The sequence below is a fragment of the Phoca vitulina genome, unplaced genomic scaffold, assembly GCF_004348235.1.
Source record: "Phoca vitulina isolate PV1807 unplaced genomic scaffold, GSC_HSeal_1.0 scaffold9, whole genome shotgun sequence".
Taxonomy (NCBI): Eukaryota; Metazoa; Chordata; class Mammalia; order Carnivora; family Phocidae; genus Phoca; species Phoca vitulina.
In genome coordinates this window covers 30,634,363-30,653,552 of record NW_022589712.1, presented here as the reverse complement: position 1 = coordinate 30,653,552, position 19,190 = coordinate 30,634,363, and the positions used below count along the sequence as shown (strand labels likewise).

The 19,190-nt window shown below is 37.3% G+C and overlaps 1 protein-coding gene and 1 pseudogene across 1 annotated transcript in view; both read left to right on the top strand.

The window, feature by feature from the left end:
* EYA4 (EYA transcriptional coactivator and phosphatase 4) overlaps positions 1-19,190 on the top strand; it is a 263,665-nt gene that overhangs the window by 25,189 nt on the left and 219,286 nt on the right. The window contains exon 3 of the mRNA XM_032407846.1: positions 2,995-3,093. Within this exon, the coding sequence (XP_032263737.1) occupies positions 3,061-3,093 (33 nt within the window). The 5' untranslated portion in view covers positions 2,995-3,060. The remainder of the gene's footprint in view (positions 1-2,994; positions 3,094-19,190) is intronic.
* LOC116634830 lies at positions 2,443-2,572 on the top strand (annotated as a pseudogene).

Here is a 19,190-nt window from a genome sequence, read left to right as displayed (position 1 = left end):
TTTAAGGAAACATAAAGCAAAGTATTATGTTGTAACATGGAACATTAATGCAAATAGCTCCCCAACTGGAACCTTAAATAGATTCTCAATGGGCGGTTAACAAAAAAAAAAGGCTGGTTTTTTCTTAATTCTCTTATGTTCCAACATCTTTTCTGAAGTCTTAATTTTTAATTTCACTTGAGTTATTACCTTGTCCTGAGATGGTGGTCCTTCTAGAAAATGATTACTTCTTTCCTAATGATCCATATCCTTATTTTAATTGCTAGGTATCCTTTCTGGAAATACTACATTGAAACCTTGATGACATCTTAAAAATCATTTTAGTGTGGTAACCATATGTATGTTGTGGGTTGAATTGGATCCCCTAAAAGATATGTTCAAATTCTAACCCCATTACCTGTGGATGTGACCTTACATGGAAGTAGTGTCTTTGCAGAAGGAATCAAGTTAAGATGAGGTTTTACTGCATTAGGGTAGGTTCTAATCCAGTGACTGGGGTACTTTTGGGAATAGGAAAATTTGGACATGGAGGCACACACACAGAAGAAGTCCCAGTCAATAGATGGGCGGGGAGAATACTGTTGAGTATGGAAGCAGAGTTGGAGTGATGTATCTACAAGCCAAGGGATGCCAAGGATTGTGGGCAACACTAGAAACTAGGAAGAGACAAGGAGTGATCCTTTTCTAGGGTCTCCAGAAGGAGCCTGGACCTGCCAGCACCTTAATTTAGGACTTCTTGCTGTCAGAACTAAGAGAGAATAAATTTCTATTGGTCAGAGCCACCCAGTTTGTGGTACTTTTTTTAAACAGCAGGCTTAGGAGTAATTGGCCAGTCTGTTATCCAGGTAGTGAGGAGAATATGCCTCTAAAGGAGATGATCTGCCACACCTCCATCTGGGAGGATGGAGGAAGGGCGCATGAGGCGGGCAGGTCTTAGCAAGGTCAGCATCAGCGGGACTAGTGGCCTGCACTTATGGTGGTGGGCCCATACCCAAGGTGAGCCTGACCTGGGTGGTCTTGGTCACGAGGGGAGGGAGCAGTACACAGGGCTGAGGATTGGGATGGAGGTCTTCAAGGATAGGAGGAGCAAGCAAGAGATCAGTAAGAATGAAGATGAATGACCCAGATTAGACACGGTGAATCAGTCCTTAAGGAGAAGGGGAGAGTGGGAGACAAAAGAGGGAGGAAGCCCAGGTTTTCCAGTCACCATTTCCCACGCCCACCCCCAACACAAAAAAATCACGTCTGTACATCTTGAACTCCCTGCCTGCTTATCTTTCTGAATCCGAATACATGCTGCCCCAACTTTCAGTGTGCTTCATGCTTACCCTTCCTCCTTCATGTCATATATGCTGTGAAATTGTGTTGTTCTTTAAAGGGACACTTCCCTAGTTTTGGAGTATACTTAATCCGTGTCTTATGGAGACTGTCACATTACATACATACAAGTTACATTCCTATTTTATGACTTTTAACTCTTAAGATTGAAAAAAAAATCTTTAATCTGTATCTCTGGGTCTTATATGCATAAAACAATTTATAAGCTATATTTTAAATTTCCTTTGTAATTTTTAAAATGTATTCTCATAAGGAAAGTAATAGGTTTGTTGTAGAAAATATTGCAACGTGGAAAAGAAAAGAAATTAAAGCCACAGCTGCCTTGTTGTAGTAGGGAATGTATGAATGGATGTTTCTAAAATGGAGCAAAACACCTACGTATGTTGAATTTCAGTAAACTGGGGAAGATGTTTCTGCAGAACACTTATTGGATTACTTATCTTTCACTTAAATTATATCTTCAGAGAATTTCGATGGCACTAAGTATTCCTTGGGTTTAGCACTTTATATCTAATTTATGCCAGTGAGAAATCTTTTTCTAAACTTTTCATTTTTAAAGTGAGGATTTGAAGGGCTACAGATGCATCATTGCTATTTTAAATTGCATTTTATTTATTAATGAGTTTGAGCATTATTTTGTGGTGATGGACCATTTTTCTGTAGAGGTGTGTGTGCATTTCTGTTTGCATTGTAAGAACTCTTTATATGTTAAGGACATTAGCCTATTGTGTTTGATATTTGTGCAGATATTTCTTTTTATATTTTCACATATCTTTTAATTTTTATCATTTTTTTTTTGATGTAGGTGTGAGGGGATTCAAGAGGTTATTTGGCTTTTTTGTTTTGTATTCCATTGTTTGTGTTACAAAATCTTTCTCCATCTGGGAATTAAAAGAAATTATGCCTGTTTTTCTTGGAGCTTTTTTATACTTCAGTTTACCTGGAAGGTTTTAAATGTATGGAGTAAAGATGAACTTTTTTTGAATAATTAACTGATTGTCTCACTATGGTTTATTAATGAATTGTCCTTCCCATTTATGTTTGTAATACCTTTTTTTATTGTAATAGTGTTATTTTTATTCTCTATTTAAAATTGACCATGTAAGCTTTGCGCAGTGGCAGTATTGTAGCCAATGAGGTTTATCCAAGGCGCGATTATTGCTAATTAAAATTGACCATGTATTTTATGACCTTCTATTCTTTAAAACTGAATAATGGTCATCTGGTAATTCAGGCAAATTTTCCTTTATAGCAAGCTGTCATATTAAGATACACACTGTATTTTCTCAATTCATGTGCTTCAGAAAGTGATCAATTAATACAGACTCTTAATTTTTAATCTGTCATTGCTTAATGACAGATCTCTTTCAGCAAAATAGTTTATTATAGACCGTGTCTCCAAAATTGTCCTCAGATGTTTTTGTTTATAATATTCCTGAGTAGCTGTTCACATACTCCAATTTTACCGTGATGTGATTTTCAAGATCATTAGGTCTATAAGATATGGAGATAACATTAATGAGTTTTCTTCTTTGAAAATAATGCTCTCATGGATTATCCATTATCACATAAATCATATTGTGCTTTGGTAATTTGCAAATAAATAAAAAAATAACCTTTTCATTTTTCCTCTTTGTTTCCATCTTTTTGTTTTAGATCGTCCACTTTTAATTGAAGGAAGTTGCTTCTGTTTGGAGGTGGCTGGAGAAGTGAGAAAACCACATGGAAGACTCCCAGGACTTAAATGAGCAATCAGTAAGTCTTATTCAGTCTCAAGTTTGCTGAAAAAAGTTGTGGCAAACCCACTCAAAATCATACTAAAAGGAATATATCATAAAAATCAAGAGTTTTGTTAAAAATATATATTTTAGTTGAGTTTTGAATTCTCTTCTAAGGCCATAAAACAGACCTTTGGAAATGTATGCCATTCCTGCTTAATGATATCACATTTTGAGGTCTCCCTTGATTGTCTGCTTGGAAAGCCAGTGGTAGAAAGACTAGGGCATTTAATCATTTCAAGTGTTTTCGACGGTCTAAACAATTTTGCACACCCTCTTTATTTGGTTTTATTGCCAAGGTGCTTAGATAGTGCATGTAGTGTTGAAAGTCAGAAGCATAACAGGAGAAGGTGTGTTACCAGCATGCCTCTTGTTCATTTTAGGGATGGCAGCCACAGTCCTCCTGTGCTTTCACGGGCTTCCTCATTTTGCTAGTTCTCTGCAGAGTGAAGAACGCACAAGATTGGTGACAGTCACTCTAAGATTCTGCTTTTCTCAAAGGGAAAGGGTTTCCAGGGCCTTTGCTCCTAACTCACTAGTAGTGTCTCCATGGCACTAATGCTTTAGTGGGTGGAACTGAAGTCAGTGCAAGGTCTTTCCTCACACTCGCACACCACAGCCAACCATGGCCCAAGCCCTTCCTCTCATAGACAACCAGCGATGTCACAAGTAAGGAGACATGGGAACCTACCAAGGGTGTGTTATGCAGATCGATGCTATTCTTTAGTAGCTTGTATGATCATGACTTGATCTTAGGATCTAATGTTCCTACGAGGCAACAGAAGAGAGTGCATTTGTGTATAATAATGTGGTTCTAGAAAATACTTCCGTGATGAGCTTGGTTTTGAAATACAGAGGAGTATATGTTCTGGTGAATACATGCCATTTCAAGTTAATTTGTTTTTAAAAATATTTCATTTAAAAGAAAAGATGATAACCAAGTCTTTAATTTCCAAACAGACACAACCATTGCCTAATTTCATTGTATATTATCTTAAATAAAGTAAAATTATTTAATTTTCCATGGCATCATTATAGAAAAATGTAACAAAAAATACAAAACCATAAAAGTATAAAAAAAAGTCTGTCAAATGGTAGAGATGTTATTCTTCAAAAATTTTTTGACTAGACAAATAGCAATTAGGAGGCAGGGGCTTCCAAGGAGTTATTTTTTTGAATGCTGGTTATCGTAGTGTGGACTCTAACAAAATGGATGATAGCATGATGATGTCACCCATGCGATTGCCTCTTTATGGATCCCAGTAGCGTCAGAGGTCTGTAAGTGAGACCATGTATGTATCTGATTGAATAATGTCATTTTAGTGGTGCTGCTTCATGAGAGAGCCACTGTTGATCTATACTTTGTTCTGACACACTGAGGGTTACTTAAATGTTTGTGTGCATGTGTGCGTGTGTGCCTACGTGTGCATGCATGCATGTGTGCCTGAGTGTGTGTGTGTGTGTGTGTGTCTGTGAGAGAGAGAGAGAGATATTGACCAACTGCCCCTGTTTTCCAGAGACCCTGGGGTTGCTCGGGACATGGAACTTTCAGAGATAATGCAGGTGCAGTCCCTGCAGACTGGAGTGGTTGATCTAGTTATGTGTGTATCCTCAAGAATATTTGTTTTCAGTGTAGTGGAGGTTAAAGAGAATATGTTCTTACGCTTAACATTAGAGTGAGGTTATTACACAAGATGCTTCATATGATGTTTTACAAAGTGAAACCGAGCATTTGTAAATCATACATAGTTTCCTCCAACGTTATTTTAGGGTTACGGAGCTCAACATTTAAAAACAAATTTTTTTTTAAGTTCCTGGTGTTGCTAATGTGCATCCAGGTTTGAAAACCAGAAATCTAGTGTCACCTTCTGGCTTCTCAGCTCAAACTCAGCTACTGAACTTTTGGTGAGAATGGGGGAGATTTTGAGAAAAGGAAAGAATGCTCTCCACTCCTCCCCTCCCACTCCCCGCCCCCCCCGGCACCTCACATTGAACTCTCCAGCTGAGGGTTATCATCTGGTCAGAGTCAGATTGGGAGCTCCTGATTTATAGTGTGGTTTGATAGGCCATCAAAGAGTGGGCACTTTTGGTTTAAAACACAGGAAGCTTGAAGTTTGTGTCAGGTGTTAATGACTTAAGGGCTTTGGTTTTATAAAGATCGTAAAGCCTTTCTCCTTCAGCATCCATAGACTTAGAAGAACATATAGGCCAATCTGTGCATCTTGTACATGTACTGAGGGACCCTTGGGACTGTTAATGACTTGCCCATGATGCCATGGCTAGTAAACGGCAGAGTTGGGACTTCACACAGGTCTTCTGACTCCAAGTCCAAAGCTCTTTCCAGAACATCGACATGACTTATGGCTTTGGGGTTTTCTTATTTTGACATTCATCACTATAAGAAATGTCAAAAACATTGAATCAACCCCTTTCCATTGAAATGATTTCTATTTGAGTGAAATCTTTAAATGACATTAAATTTTATAAAGTATGTTTCAAATATTTTGAAAAATGATACTTAGCCTTTATTAAGATATAGAAAAAATAGAGTAGAATTAAAAGGAAGTTCATAATAAGATGAAAGGAAATTTTCTCAGATCATAGAGGAATTCTTTCTCTAGGCATAGACATAACAGTGGGTACCAGTTATTGCACATATAGATTGAATCTAGCATTTTCCATATTTTCTCTCTAATCCTTAACATCTTGTGATGTAATTGTTATGGTCACCATTATACATTATACAGATGGGGAAGCTGTGGCTTGGAGAGTGTCAAGGTCACTTGGCTGTTAAGTAGCAGCGATTAGAACTGAACCCACGTCTATCTGGTCCTAAAACCTGTAATGGATTTTGCATGATACAGCATAGTGTAGTGGGTAAGGACTTGAAATCAGAAATCCCTGACACTTAAATACTTTGTAACCATTAGGAAATTACTTAAACTCTTCTTCATATGTAGTGTGGGGAGGATAATAAAAAGAAGTTATATGAAAGGCTTAGCATATGCCCTGCTTAGAGTAGAAACTTGGTAAATGTTAGCTGTTATTACAATTACCTGACATATTCAGATGGACTTTAAAGAGTATGCATTCATTCTTGCATATCCAGTTACCTTCTGGCAGATAGCCCTGCCTGGAGGTGCATAGGTTTACAAACTCAGCATATGACAACTGAACTCACAAGCTCTCCTCTCCCCATTTTTCTTCCTTTCTCTTCTGTTTCAGTTCTTCTCATCTCCTCTGAGGATGACATCCTCAGCTACAGAGTGGATTAAATCAGAAAGCAGGGACTCATCCTTCTCTCCTTCATCCCCATTTCAAACTCCTATCTCTTCTTAAATTTTACTATCTCTCAAAGCTGTTCTCTCTGCTCCAGCTCTTATTTTGGATCTCTATTTTATCTCTTGACTGTCTTTTTCTGCTTTAAGTTGCTTCTAGAGTGGTCTTCCTGAAATACATACCTGCTCATGTTGCTGTTCTACTTAATATCTTTCACAGGCCCTTTCTTGCCCTCAAGAGAAAGTCCCAAGCATGCAGTGAAGCCCACAGAAGCAACTGATTGCTTACCTCTATCTCTTCAGTATTCTTTCCGGGTTCTTTTGGTTCCCGGAATCTTGCAGGTTCTCTGAGGTTTCTGTGTCTTTGCTAGCGCTGTAACCTCTTCCCAGATGGGTCTCTGCTCCACCGAGGTACCTCGTAAATCTGGAAGACTCAGTGTGGGTTACAGTTCCTCTGGAGTGCCTCTTTATTCCCCAGGCTGTCAGCCTCGCTGGGTCAGGGGCTTCTACGATGTGCTGCCAATGACATTTACCTCCATCCCAGACTTACCCCACAGAACTGAAATCTTATCTGTTTATTTACCTCTCTACTGGATTATAAACTACTTAAGAGTAATAGTGAGTCTTGTTCATCTTGTATCCTTACTTCTTAGCACAATTCTTGCTGACATTTAATGAATGTTTTCTTCAAAAGCTTTTATATACTGTTACATACTAAAGTATGTTACTGAATAGCCTGATGAATTTTAGAAAGCCAAAATGTTATTCTCAAAATGGATTACTGACTCATGAATTCATGTTTCACTTACATTTTTTAAAAATTGCACATAACATATAATACTCACTTAACAGCATGTAATCAAAACAAAGTGTGGTTCTTAATTTTTTTTTTGCATTTTATCTGGATCTTATTTTGCAGTCTGGCTGAGAGCATCTAGGGAATTTTAAGAGGTCAGCAATTAAAGTAAGGTTTAGTTTTCATGTTTGTCTGAAATTCTATATTAGAACTTCATAATTATTTAGAAGCAGTTTTATATCCAATTATAACTGACTACAGTTTTTAACTAAATGTTGTTAATAGAAATAAATATGAATCTAAATTATACATAGCAGTATCTATACTAATAATCACAAGTTCCTTTGATACTGTGAAATATGTTATATTCCCTGTATTCAAATAAAGAGTGAGCAATATTTGTTGTTTTCATAGCTTCTATACTATCCTTACACATTGAGATATCTTGAAGTCCTATTTTGATGATTTCGCATAGATTTTTTTCCCTCACATTATTCATTCATATCAAAGTGAGAGGGAGTATTGCCTAAATTTATCGTCAAGCTAGAAGTTTGGAGAAAAAATGTTGCTTGTGAATTTTAAGCACCGTGTGTTATGGAATAAAGCATTAATGGGTACTAAGCAGACTGAGGGAGAATGAATTTTTTACTGTAGGATAGCATTCCCTAATATTAGACATTAAATAGGGCTTGCATATTCCTACATATGTCAACATTGTTACACTTAACTTGAATCACTTAACTCATTATTGACGACATATTTCGGTTAGTGAGGTCTAAATTCACATCCATTCGATCCGTCTTAGATATATGTTGCAGCAGTGTTTTTAGAAGTTTATATATATTTGTAGATACTGATAGTATTTAATTTTGCATCAGATCTACTAACTTAATAATGCAAATTAAAATTCTAGAGTTAGTTTAATAAATTAATCTCTTTTCTGTCTCAGTTTGTCTCCCTTAGAATAGTAAATGACTTTAGATTATTCCTCAGCTCTCTGTTCTTAGAGATTCTGTGGATCATTTTTGATTATAGCTACTAGCCCATCTTTAAAACCTGTGCTCTTTTCTGAGTCTTTTGGACAGTTTTTAGCTGTTGTATGGAATTGATATGTCAGCCAAATTATCCTTTAGATATAGAGCTTCAGAATCACCAGTTTCTGTCAATGTTTCAACACCATGCTATAAAATAATTATTTTGACTACCTTCAGTTTAAATTGATTTTTCATCTTTGATAATGTGGCATTGTCAAAATCCTGGAATCCCATTATTTTATTGCTTTTTTTCCTTAGATACTCTAAATCAATTTGAGCATTATCATACAATGTATTTTATTCTAATCTAACCAAAATCAGATTATATTTGAGGCTGCAAATCTGTTAGGAAGAGAGGCTGCAAATCTGTTAGGAAGAACGTGGCCTTTAAACTCGTCAAAGGAATCATGTTCACAGCATGTATTTTTTGCACCATCCAATTGGACAGTATGTTTCAGAGTTCATTGGAATTTTGCTTAATGCTAAACCACTTTCAAAACTGTTGTAACTCCTAATTGCCAATTATATCTTTACTTTGCAATTATATAATAGAGTACCTAAAAACTAGATACAGTAAATTTAATTTTTAATTTTTATTAGTCACTAAGGCTTACTCTTTCAATTTGCATAATTTTCTAACTCTGAATCTCTAAATTTTTGCATGAGTTGATAAGGATTCATAAGAAGATTCCATGAATTATCTTCTATGACCTTCTGAAATTATAGTTTAATTTTATTAAAACCTCTCCACAAATTTTGGAATACAGTTGTATACAGAGAAGGAGAGCCCCATATTGTACAGAATATGGATTGTGATTGCATACTATTTGCCATGATGTGGAAAGTAAATGTTAGGCTTTTCTTCTGTCACCTGTGATCAGTCGGTAGCAGTTGCCCCTGTTGAGAAGGAACCTAAAGCTACCTCCTGGCTCAGTGGAAGAGAAACATTATCAACTTAGTGCAGCCTGCCAATGACTTGGTCAGGAGGAGGAGTGGCAGAGAGCCTCACATCTACTGATCCGGGGCTGGATAGTTGTCAGCAGCTTTGAGCACTTGGTTTGGAGAGTAGAGGTGCAAATAAGAGCCATAATATCTTTAGGTACTAAAAGTCTCTTATCTGAATTTACAACTTACATATGGTCTATTGATTGTCCAGTGATTCTATCTTAACAGTTAAAATGAAAATAACTGTCTATGATATAAATGTAATCTATTTCTTTCATGCTTTAATAATTCTGAGAAATGGGACAATTAATGTAATGTAACTTTTGCTGTAAGTTATACAGCAAATGGAAAATGTTGGCTGATGAAAAGAGCTTGTATTCATTGATAGTGCTTTATGTGACTCATCTCATTAAACTGCCCCACATGGCAGGCTCTGTCATAACTCTAGTCTAAAGAAGAGGACACTATTGACAGATGAATGGATAAAGAAGATGTGGTATATATATACAATGGAATATTATGCAGCCATCAAAAAATGAAATCCTGCCATTTGCAGTGACATGGATGGAACTAGAAGGTATTATGTTAAGTGAGATAAGTCAAACAGAGAAAGACAAGTATCATATGATCTCACTGATATGAGGAATTTGAGAAACAAGACAGAGGATTATAGGGGAAGGGAGGGAAAAATGAAACAAGACGAAACCAGAGAGGGAGACAAACCATAAGAGACTCTTAATCTCAGGAAACAAACTGAAGGTTGCTGGAGTGGAGGAGGGTGGGAGGGATGGGGTGGCTGGATGATGGACATTGGGGAGGGTATGTGCTATGGTGAGCGCTGTGAATTGTGTAAGACTGTTGAATCACAGACCTGTAGCCCTGAAACAAATAATACATTATATGTTAATAAAAAAAATAAAGTTAAAGGGAAAAAAAAATAAAGAAGAGGACACTGAAGGTGAACTTGGAGATCTTATTCAAGGTTGTGACAACTAGAATGCTGTGCTGATGGATGTGAGCTTATGTAGTCTTCTTCCAGAATCTATGCTGCAAAATGTATTATCTTACCTGCTTTGATCAACTTAAATGGTTTTCAGACCCTTCAATACATTTGATGCATTAAAACTCAACTTGATCTCAGCTTATTCAAATAAAGAGCAAATGTTTAAATACCCTGGGTCTTGGTGGGAAATAGAAGTTATTCTCCCATGAGTACAAATCTACTGTACGATCTTCATTACTAAATATTTTGAACAGACAGTCATAAGATAGCAGAATGTATGAAAATTGAAGGACAATTCGACAAATTCAGTTAAAGAAATATTTAAAGATTCCTTGTTCTCTTTCAGGAAATTTGCTAAACTGAGGATTAAAAGATAAATATAACACCATTTCTGTCTTTCCCCCAATTTTAGTTTTGATTTTAAGATGTTATGTCGACTTCTAAAGTTATTTTATTTTTGCTTAAAGATTTATTTATTAGAGAGGGAGAGAGAGCATGCCCGTGGGTGCACAAGTAGGGGGAGGAACAGAGGGAGAGAATCTTTAAGCAGCCTCCTTGCTGAGCACTGAGCCTGATGTGGGCCTTGATCTCACAACCCATGAGATCATGACTTGAGCCGAAACCAAGAGTCAGATGCTTAACTGACTGAGCCACCCAGGCCCCTGGCTTCTAAAGTTATCTTAAAATGAGTTTTGGACAGTGGCAACTAATTTATTTAGTGAATACTTGTGAAGAACGGCTATATTTGAAGCATAGTTTTAGATGTTAGAAATCCATGGTGGACAAAATGGACAAATATTATTATTCACATGGAGCTTATATTCTAGTTAGGGGAGATGAATAGTAAACAAATAGAGTATGTTGGGTAATAGTAAGTGTAAGGAGGAAAACCAGATAAAGTAGGGAGGAGGATAGGAAGGTCTGGGGGCAAGTTAGGTGGGTAGGGAAGGCTGCAGTTTTAGAAGAGGAGTCAGGGGGATCTTACTGAGAAAATGGCATTTGTGCAAAGATTTGGAGAAGGTGAAGGAATGAGCCCTATGGGTATGTGGGGAAAGTGGGTTTGTGGTTAGAGGAGACAGCAACTATGAAACTGTGAGGTGGCAGCATAGCTCATATGTTCAAAGAATAGAAAGAGGCCGATGTTGGTGGCAGTGGTGGAGAAAACAAGGTGGAAATAAAGAAGTAATCGGGTTGGAAGTGTGAAATAGAGGAGTACAGATTACGTAGGGGTTCTTAGGCCATTTTAAGAGCTTGAATTTTAACCTCAGCGACTTGTGAAGCAGTTGGAGGGTTTTGAGCTTAGGGACAGCATGATGTAACTTAAGTTTTTAAAAGATCACTCTGCCTGCTGTGTTAAAAATTAACAGTATGATTACAAGAGTAGAAACTGGGCTGTTGGAAGTATCCAGATGTGAAATGGACAGGATAGTAGTGGGGAGGTGGTGTGAAGTGATTGGATTCAGGGTATGTCTTGAAGGTGGAGCCAGAGGACTTGCTGATGGGTTAGATGTCAGTTGTGAGAGAAAGGAGTCAAAGATGGCTTCAAGGTCTTCATTCTGAGCAATGGGAAGGATGACATGGCATTTACTGAGATAGGTTAACTTAGAAGGAACTGATTGAGGGTGGAGATCCAGGAGTTCAGTTTTAGGCATGGAAGCAGAGACATTACTGTGTTTTCACCAATGCTGTTTCATACTCCTCTTTTCTGGTGCATTGGGAACTACACTTTCTAGCCTCCTTACATTTAGATAGGGCCATAGGACTTTGGCAAATGAAATGCGAAGGGAAGTGATGTGTGTATCATTTCCAGGTAGAAGCAGTGAGAAGCTGCTGCATGATTCTTTGGTCCATATGTTCCCTTAGCATGAAGAATGAGGACGATGCTTCAGATCAAGATGGCGGAACCCTAAGATCGAATGATGCTGGATCACTGAGACACTGTGTGGAGGACAGATTTCTGGGAGTGTATTAAGAAACTGAGTTCATAGAGACATATTAAGTTTGACCTGATACTGGACATAAGAGTGGAAATGTTAAGAAGTCAGTTAGATGTAACCATTTGGAGTTCAGGAGAGAAGGTTGGACTCAAAATATAAATTTGGGAGGCTTCAGTGTATCTGTGATACTTAAAGAAATAATATTGGTTGAGATCACCAAGAGAGTAAGCCTAGATAGAGACAAATTAAGAGGACTGAATTCTGGGGCACACACGTTTAGAGGTTAAAGAGACAACAGTGTACTTAAGGTGGTTGCTTGATCTTACTATCATAATACCTATAAATACTGAGTTATGCCATACTTGCATGTTGCCACAATCAGTAAGTTTCCTTTCGATATGATTCTTCCAAATTTTCCAAAAATCACATATTATATCTGCATTACTGGTTACTGGGTTGGCCTGTCTCAAGGAAGAGATACAGCTAAATAAGTATTGAGACGTAATTCACTTCTTTGCGCTTCGATCCAAGTAACAATGCCGTAAATATTTAGAGATCAGTCAACAAATATTATTTTCTGATTGCTGTGTTTGTAGATATGAGGTTTGTAGGCATTACGAATTAGCAAAGAATTGACCTACCTCAGGGTTTCTCAGTTTCAGCATTATCGACAATTTGGGCCAGATGGTTCTTTGCAGTGGGGGACTGTCCTGTGCATTGTGTAATGTGCAGAAGCTTTTCTGGTATCTACCCGCTAGGTGTCAATAGCTCCCATTTCCCTCCCCTACTTTCTCCCTTTAGGGACAATCAAAAATGGCTATAGATGTAGACAAATGTCTTCTGGGTGGAGGCAAGTCTTTGTTATGTCTGCTTTCAGTGAGTTATTTGCTTATGTATTTGTTCCCTGCAAAATATTTGAGGAAGTTTATCTGAACATTTACTGTGATATGCTATATTAAACTGTTGAGGGAACTGGGATGAAAAAGCAAACGCATTCATACAGAATTTAGGTAAGAAAGCAAAACAATATCGTCAAGTTAGCCCTGGAGAATAGTAAGTACTATGCAGTTTAAGAAAGGTAAAGGAAAGAATTATGATAGGCTAAGTTATACCTTAACTGGATCTTGAAAGAGGAGAAAATTGTTCGGACACAAGAAGACCTATCCTGGCCTGTCAGATAGCAGGAGTGAAGACTCCGAAGTGTAAAATAGAAGACAATAAGTTCTGTACAAAAACTGTGGATGAATTAGAATTTCTGAATCAGAAGCTTTGTGGGAATGAAGATGGAGAGTGGTGGGAAATCTAGCTGAGAAATCCTGAGAACAGACTAAAAAAAGATCTTTGAAGTCAAGCTTAGATATTTACATGTTGCTTCATGTCCAGCATGATGCTTGTCACTATATGAAGTGTAGAGATGTGTAAGATACTGTGCTGTCTTTTGGGACTTTTATGTTGGATGTAATGGAAAGTTACATAATTTTTGAGCAAGAGAGTAATATTTTTAAATGATGTTTTAGGAAAATTAAGCAGATGGTGGGAAGATTAGTCAAGGTGTGAAACTGGGCATGGAAGATGGTTTGGGAGATCTTGAAGCAGTTTACGTGTGAGCTGAGAAGGGCCTAAATCAGGGGAGCAAATTTTTTTGTAAAAGGCAGGACAGGAAATAATTTTGGGTTTTCTGGCCATCAAGTCTCCATACAACTACTTATTTCTGCTGGTGGAGTGTGAGAGCCGCCATAAACGATGCATACATGAATGGTCATGTCTGTGTTCTAATAAAACTTTATTTACATCAATATGTGGCAGGCTGTGGCCCATACTTGGCCAACTCCTGGTGTAAACTAATGCTGTGACAGTAGAAAGAAAGCAAGGAGAGAATCAAGGAAGAGAGCTTGAAGAGAAAGCTTTGCTGAACTTGGTAACCAGCCAAACAGAGTGAATAAGAGGAATGGTGAATGGTGGATGTGGAGAAGGAAAAGAAAGGCAAGGATTATCCTGGAGTTTCAAGTTTAGGAGATACTAGTAAGAGGGTTCACGAGTAAGTGTCAGTGACTTAAGGAAAAAGAAAGATGTATTTGAATTTAGAACTGTAGAGAACGTGTCAAACTAGCAACCAGGGAAGCTCTGTTGTACCATGGAAGAGATGTCTGGGCTGGCCATGTTGAGCAGAACAGTATTTTCCTTGAGGTGCTGTACATAGGAGGAAATGATGTCTGGTTTATGAGGATTAACCTGGGAGAATACCATGTTTCTGAAGCAGAAGGAGGAAGATGGGTCAGGAAAGACAGAAGGGATAGGGTAACAGAAGGAAGGTCAGGATAATACTGTTTTCAGAGCTAAGAACCAAGATAATTTTGAGGAGGAATTGGTCATCACTATTTGACATTTCGAGAGGTCAAGCAGAATGGGGACTGAGAAAAAAGCTATCTCATTGGTTGATTAGAAGGTCATTGGGGGCACTTTGAAATACAGTCTCACTTGAGTTGTGGTAAGAAGAGACATCTCAGAGGCTCAGTCCAGAGAAGAGGAGGAAGTAACAGAAAGCTTGTGTGTTTAAAGAGAAACAGAACAGTAATTGAAGGGAGCACCTTTTTCCAAACAAGAGGAGGCTTGTGTGTGGTTGATGACATGGGCAAAGGCACAGTGGGCTCACGTGGTTGCAGAAGCAACAATGGAACCCAGCAGGGGTCAGAATGAAGAAGATAACGTTGGGATGGGGGAGGGAGAGCACTCTCTGACTCTGAAAATGGTAGAGAATACCTGTAGTTTTGAATATTCCAGGGTGCTCTCCTTTGCTGACATTTGTTTTTTTTTAGTAACACAGGAGGGAAGTACATTTGTTCAGACAAGATCAGGAAGTGGATGGAAGCATGGTAGGATTAAATACTTAAGTGGTATAAAAAAGATTAGCAATAGCTATTACTTTAAAAAGTGGTAGAGGATCTCTTAGAACTCAATTACATAGATTATTGAGAGATATTTTCAGTTTTCCTTTAGCAAAGTAGGTCACATTGGCTAGGACTAAAGACTATGTGTTGTTAGCATTGGAAGTTTATTTTTTTTTACATTGAAACCATTAAAAAGAGACAAGAGAAAACAAACACTTTTGTGGTTAATGAAAATGCCTCTCATCTCTAGAAGAAACTGCTTGCTGTGTTTTCTTTGGATATCAGTATTTCCAACGAAAAGAAGAGCCTATTATTTAGATGTGATTGTGTCAAACTTGACAATAGAGTCAGACTGAAAAAGTACTTGTCTCAAAGTACATGAAATTCTACCGTTTCATATCTTCTTGGGTTGAGGATTGATTTCTCTCCCAGACTTCTGTAGAATGTAAATACCCCTACAAGAGTTAATGTGTTAAGTTTACGTTAATTCTCTTGGCCGAGGAACCAGGATAGCAGGGTAGAAGGTCTGCAAAAACAATAAACAAGAGTTAAAAAAGGAAGGACAAACATTGCCTACTTACTTTCCTTGGCTTTCATTATTTTGCCCAAAGTGCTACAGTGGACACACATGGCCAGTGGATTATAACTGGATTGTGAGCCCCAGAGGCTCACAGCTAACCCTTAAGTAGTCCTCACTTGGGCTTTCTAAGTGTATATTAACTCAATTAATTCTCATGGCTTGATGAGGTGGGCACTATTATTATCTGCCAGTTTATAGGGGAGGGGTCACCCAGCTAGCAGGTGGGGGAGCAGGATTTTAACTGGGCAGTCTGGCTCCTGAGCCAACAATATAAACCATGAGGTGTATCTGCTGGGAAAATGCTCTATATTTTTTAGTCTTCCTCCCTGATTCATGCCTTCAACAACAACAAAATTTTGAAATGTTATGTTTTCATACATAAGAAGAAAAAAACTTTGATCTGTGTCCATTTTTTTTCTATTAACATTTATCCTTAATTCACAGATCTGTTACACCAGAAATAATATGAAGGGGTAGACTGAAGACGATAAAATAGATGGTATTTATTTTTCAATCTACTGATTTAAAAAGGGGTTGTAAGAACCTTGTATGGTGACAGGTGATAACTAGACTTATTGTGGTGACTATTTCATAATGCATATAAATATCAAATCACTGTGTTGTGCACCGAAACAAATATAATATTGCATATCAGTTATTTTTCATTAAAAAATGGCTTAGGTGGATTTGGGGGTCTCTGCTGGTTTTTCTACACCAGGATCTGTAGGAAGATTCAAAAGCACACTCACACTTCTTTTGCACTGTGTCCTGCCCACTTTATCTCCTTTTCATATTACCATGCTTGATAGGGAAGACTGAGGACTTGTTCTACAGGTGGTGGGACCTTTAGAGGTTACACTGGTCAAATCCTTTGTTTTACAGATGCAAAAATGGAGGCTAAGAAGCTTGAGCACCTTATCAAGCTAAGGCCATCACAACAGCACTGTGTTGTGAAATGAGATTGTTTGGTTTGTTTCAACCTCAACACTAAAATTTGCATACTTTCGTATACAGCTTTTTAACATGTTGAAATTAAAGTCTGCCCCCCTGAAAACTACAGTTGAATTATTGCTTTATTTAGAGGCTGAGGAAATAATTGCCTTCCTTTGAGCTTGTATTAAAGTTGGTAGATGGGGGTCAATTAAGAAAGCTCAAGCAAAGGTGTGAAACACTTTATTTTACATGTTTGTTTTTCTCCTAGTTATTATTTATTGCTCAATCAGCATTAACAGAAGAAAAATAATTTGGCTGCAAAGTTACTTTAGTATAGGATTTCAAAGGACCTTATTAGAGAGAGATGTAATTTCATCCTCTGGGCCTTTTATATAACAGAGTGCATATTTGGGTTACTTCATTTTGACCCGGAATTAAACAATAGATTAAAGTTGTGCACAGGAAGTTAAAATACTTATTCAACAAAGATTGAAAAATATATTATGGTTGTTTTTCATATCGCTCAGGATGTCTTTATACTTTATAGTTTCATACTCTTATTTTACCTAACTCTTGTCTCCCTCAAAATTTTCTTACTTCACAAATTTTATAAAATATAGGTATTTGGTAACTACCATATGTGTGATCAGTGGTTTTTAAATGCAGAACTTTGCCAGGTTGATAGGCATTATAACATTATATGTTTTTCTATATTGCTTAACTATATATAGCCATAGTTAGTTAGGGCATTCAGTAATGAAAAATACAGAGTAAATGTCACAGGTTCTAACAGTGTTTCAGATATCAGTACTAAGGGAAGTGAGCTTGAATGTCCATAAAGTAAAGTAAAAAATAAAATAAAAAGCCTTTACAACTTCAGTTTTGAGAGCATTTGCATGAGATGAGAGAGACAAATAATGTCAGGGTACTATTAACTCTGTGTGCCTGTGTATCTTTCATGAGACTCTTCCAGTCACCCCAAGACTGACTATACCTCCTTTCTCCAGTACTCCGATTTGTATAATAATATCTGCACTGATCCATGTTTGGGGTGATTGTTTCCATCCTCATTGTGAGATTGTGGACTTCTTATTTTTTTTCTATGAAATTTAGTTTTCATTGGCTGGGATCCCAGCTAGGCTGTTTTTTTTTCCTTTTTCTCATTTTGTTTGTTTGTTTAATATCTTAGATTTTGAAAGTCACTCAAAATTAAAGAACTTCCATATTAGCCTAGGAAAATAGTTTATGATTTGAAACCCTTTGTGAAAAATCAGAAGTAGTATTTAATATTTAAGTAATTTACCATCGGTGCTCAGAGGTCTTTCTGGAATGCCATCTGCTGAACATTTGTATGGGACCTACAGTAATGGTATCTGCTCACTTTGTGGTCGATTCAGACACGTTCTGTTGTGCCTAAGTTACTGTGCAGAAGTAAATCAGGAATCATTAATAATAACTTCAGTTTATGTATAATTATTTTAGAATGTTGAAGGAATTTGCTAATCTTCAAGGGAGTAAACTTTACACTGAACATTTCTGGTTTAATAGTTTTTTTTTTTTTTAAGATTTTATTTATTTTTTGACAGAGAGAGACAGCAAGAGAGGGAACACAAACAGGGGGAGTGGGAGAGGGAGAAGGCTCCCCCCCCGAGCAGGGAGCCCGATGCGGAACTCGATCCCAGGACCCTGGGATCATGACCTGAGCCGGAGGCGGATGCTTAATGACTGAGCCACCCAGGAGTACCTCTGGTTTATAATAGGTTTAATATTTGGATACTAGACTTATTTTTTTCCCTTCATTTATTGTTTATTGCACTGACATTGGAAATGTATTTGGGTTATTTTCATTTTTGAAGCTTTAATGTCAAGCTTGAGATTTAAAGGAATTAATGGAAAGACTTTGGGATATTGTTGTTTGTCACATGAACATGGATTGAATGTTAATACTGGAATCTTAAACTGGAAGTTGCTTTGCTGTTAGATTCTGTTAGGTTGAGTGTATCAACCTATGCAAGGAATTGGGAGGAAAGTGTACTCCCAGTGCCTGGTTTTCTCTGTCTCTGGGACAAGTAACAAATTTAGGAATTGAGGGAAAAGGAAAATTTTTTTGCTAAGATTTTTTTTTTTTTTTTTACTCTGAAACATTATTATAAAATATCCTTTGGTGTCTGGATGTATATTAAAAAGCCCTTAGGAATTTAAGTATAATTATTTAAATAGTTTTGTCCTTTTTCCAAATGTTGCCCCTTTGGCAGATTCTTTGCTTGTTAAAGCTTGAATAGACTGCAGAGACCAAATTGTCCGACTCTATTATTTCATAGGTGTAATCAGAGTAAGCTAAGGACAAACAGCATTAAAGAGGTTGCTCAGGACCCCATAGCTGGTCGGTGGTAGAACAATGATTCAAGCTAGGTTTTTGAGTCTCAGGCTGTGTTCCAGCATACTTGATTTTTTCATGTCCCAGAGCTTTCAGCTACAACATTTGTTGAAGTTTTGAGCGTAGGGAACTCTTATTGATGAATTTTTTTCAAAGTCACACAGGAGAAACCTTCACTAAAAATTTCAGACCAATTTGAGTCCACATGAATCCCTGTCATATTCATTTTCCAGTATTTTATAATACATAGAAAATGGTTAGCCAGGATGTCTCATTCTCAATAAAATATATCTGAGGCTTCTC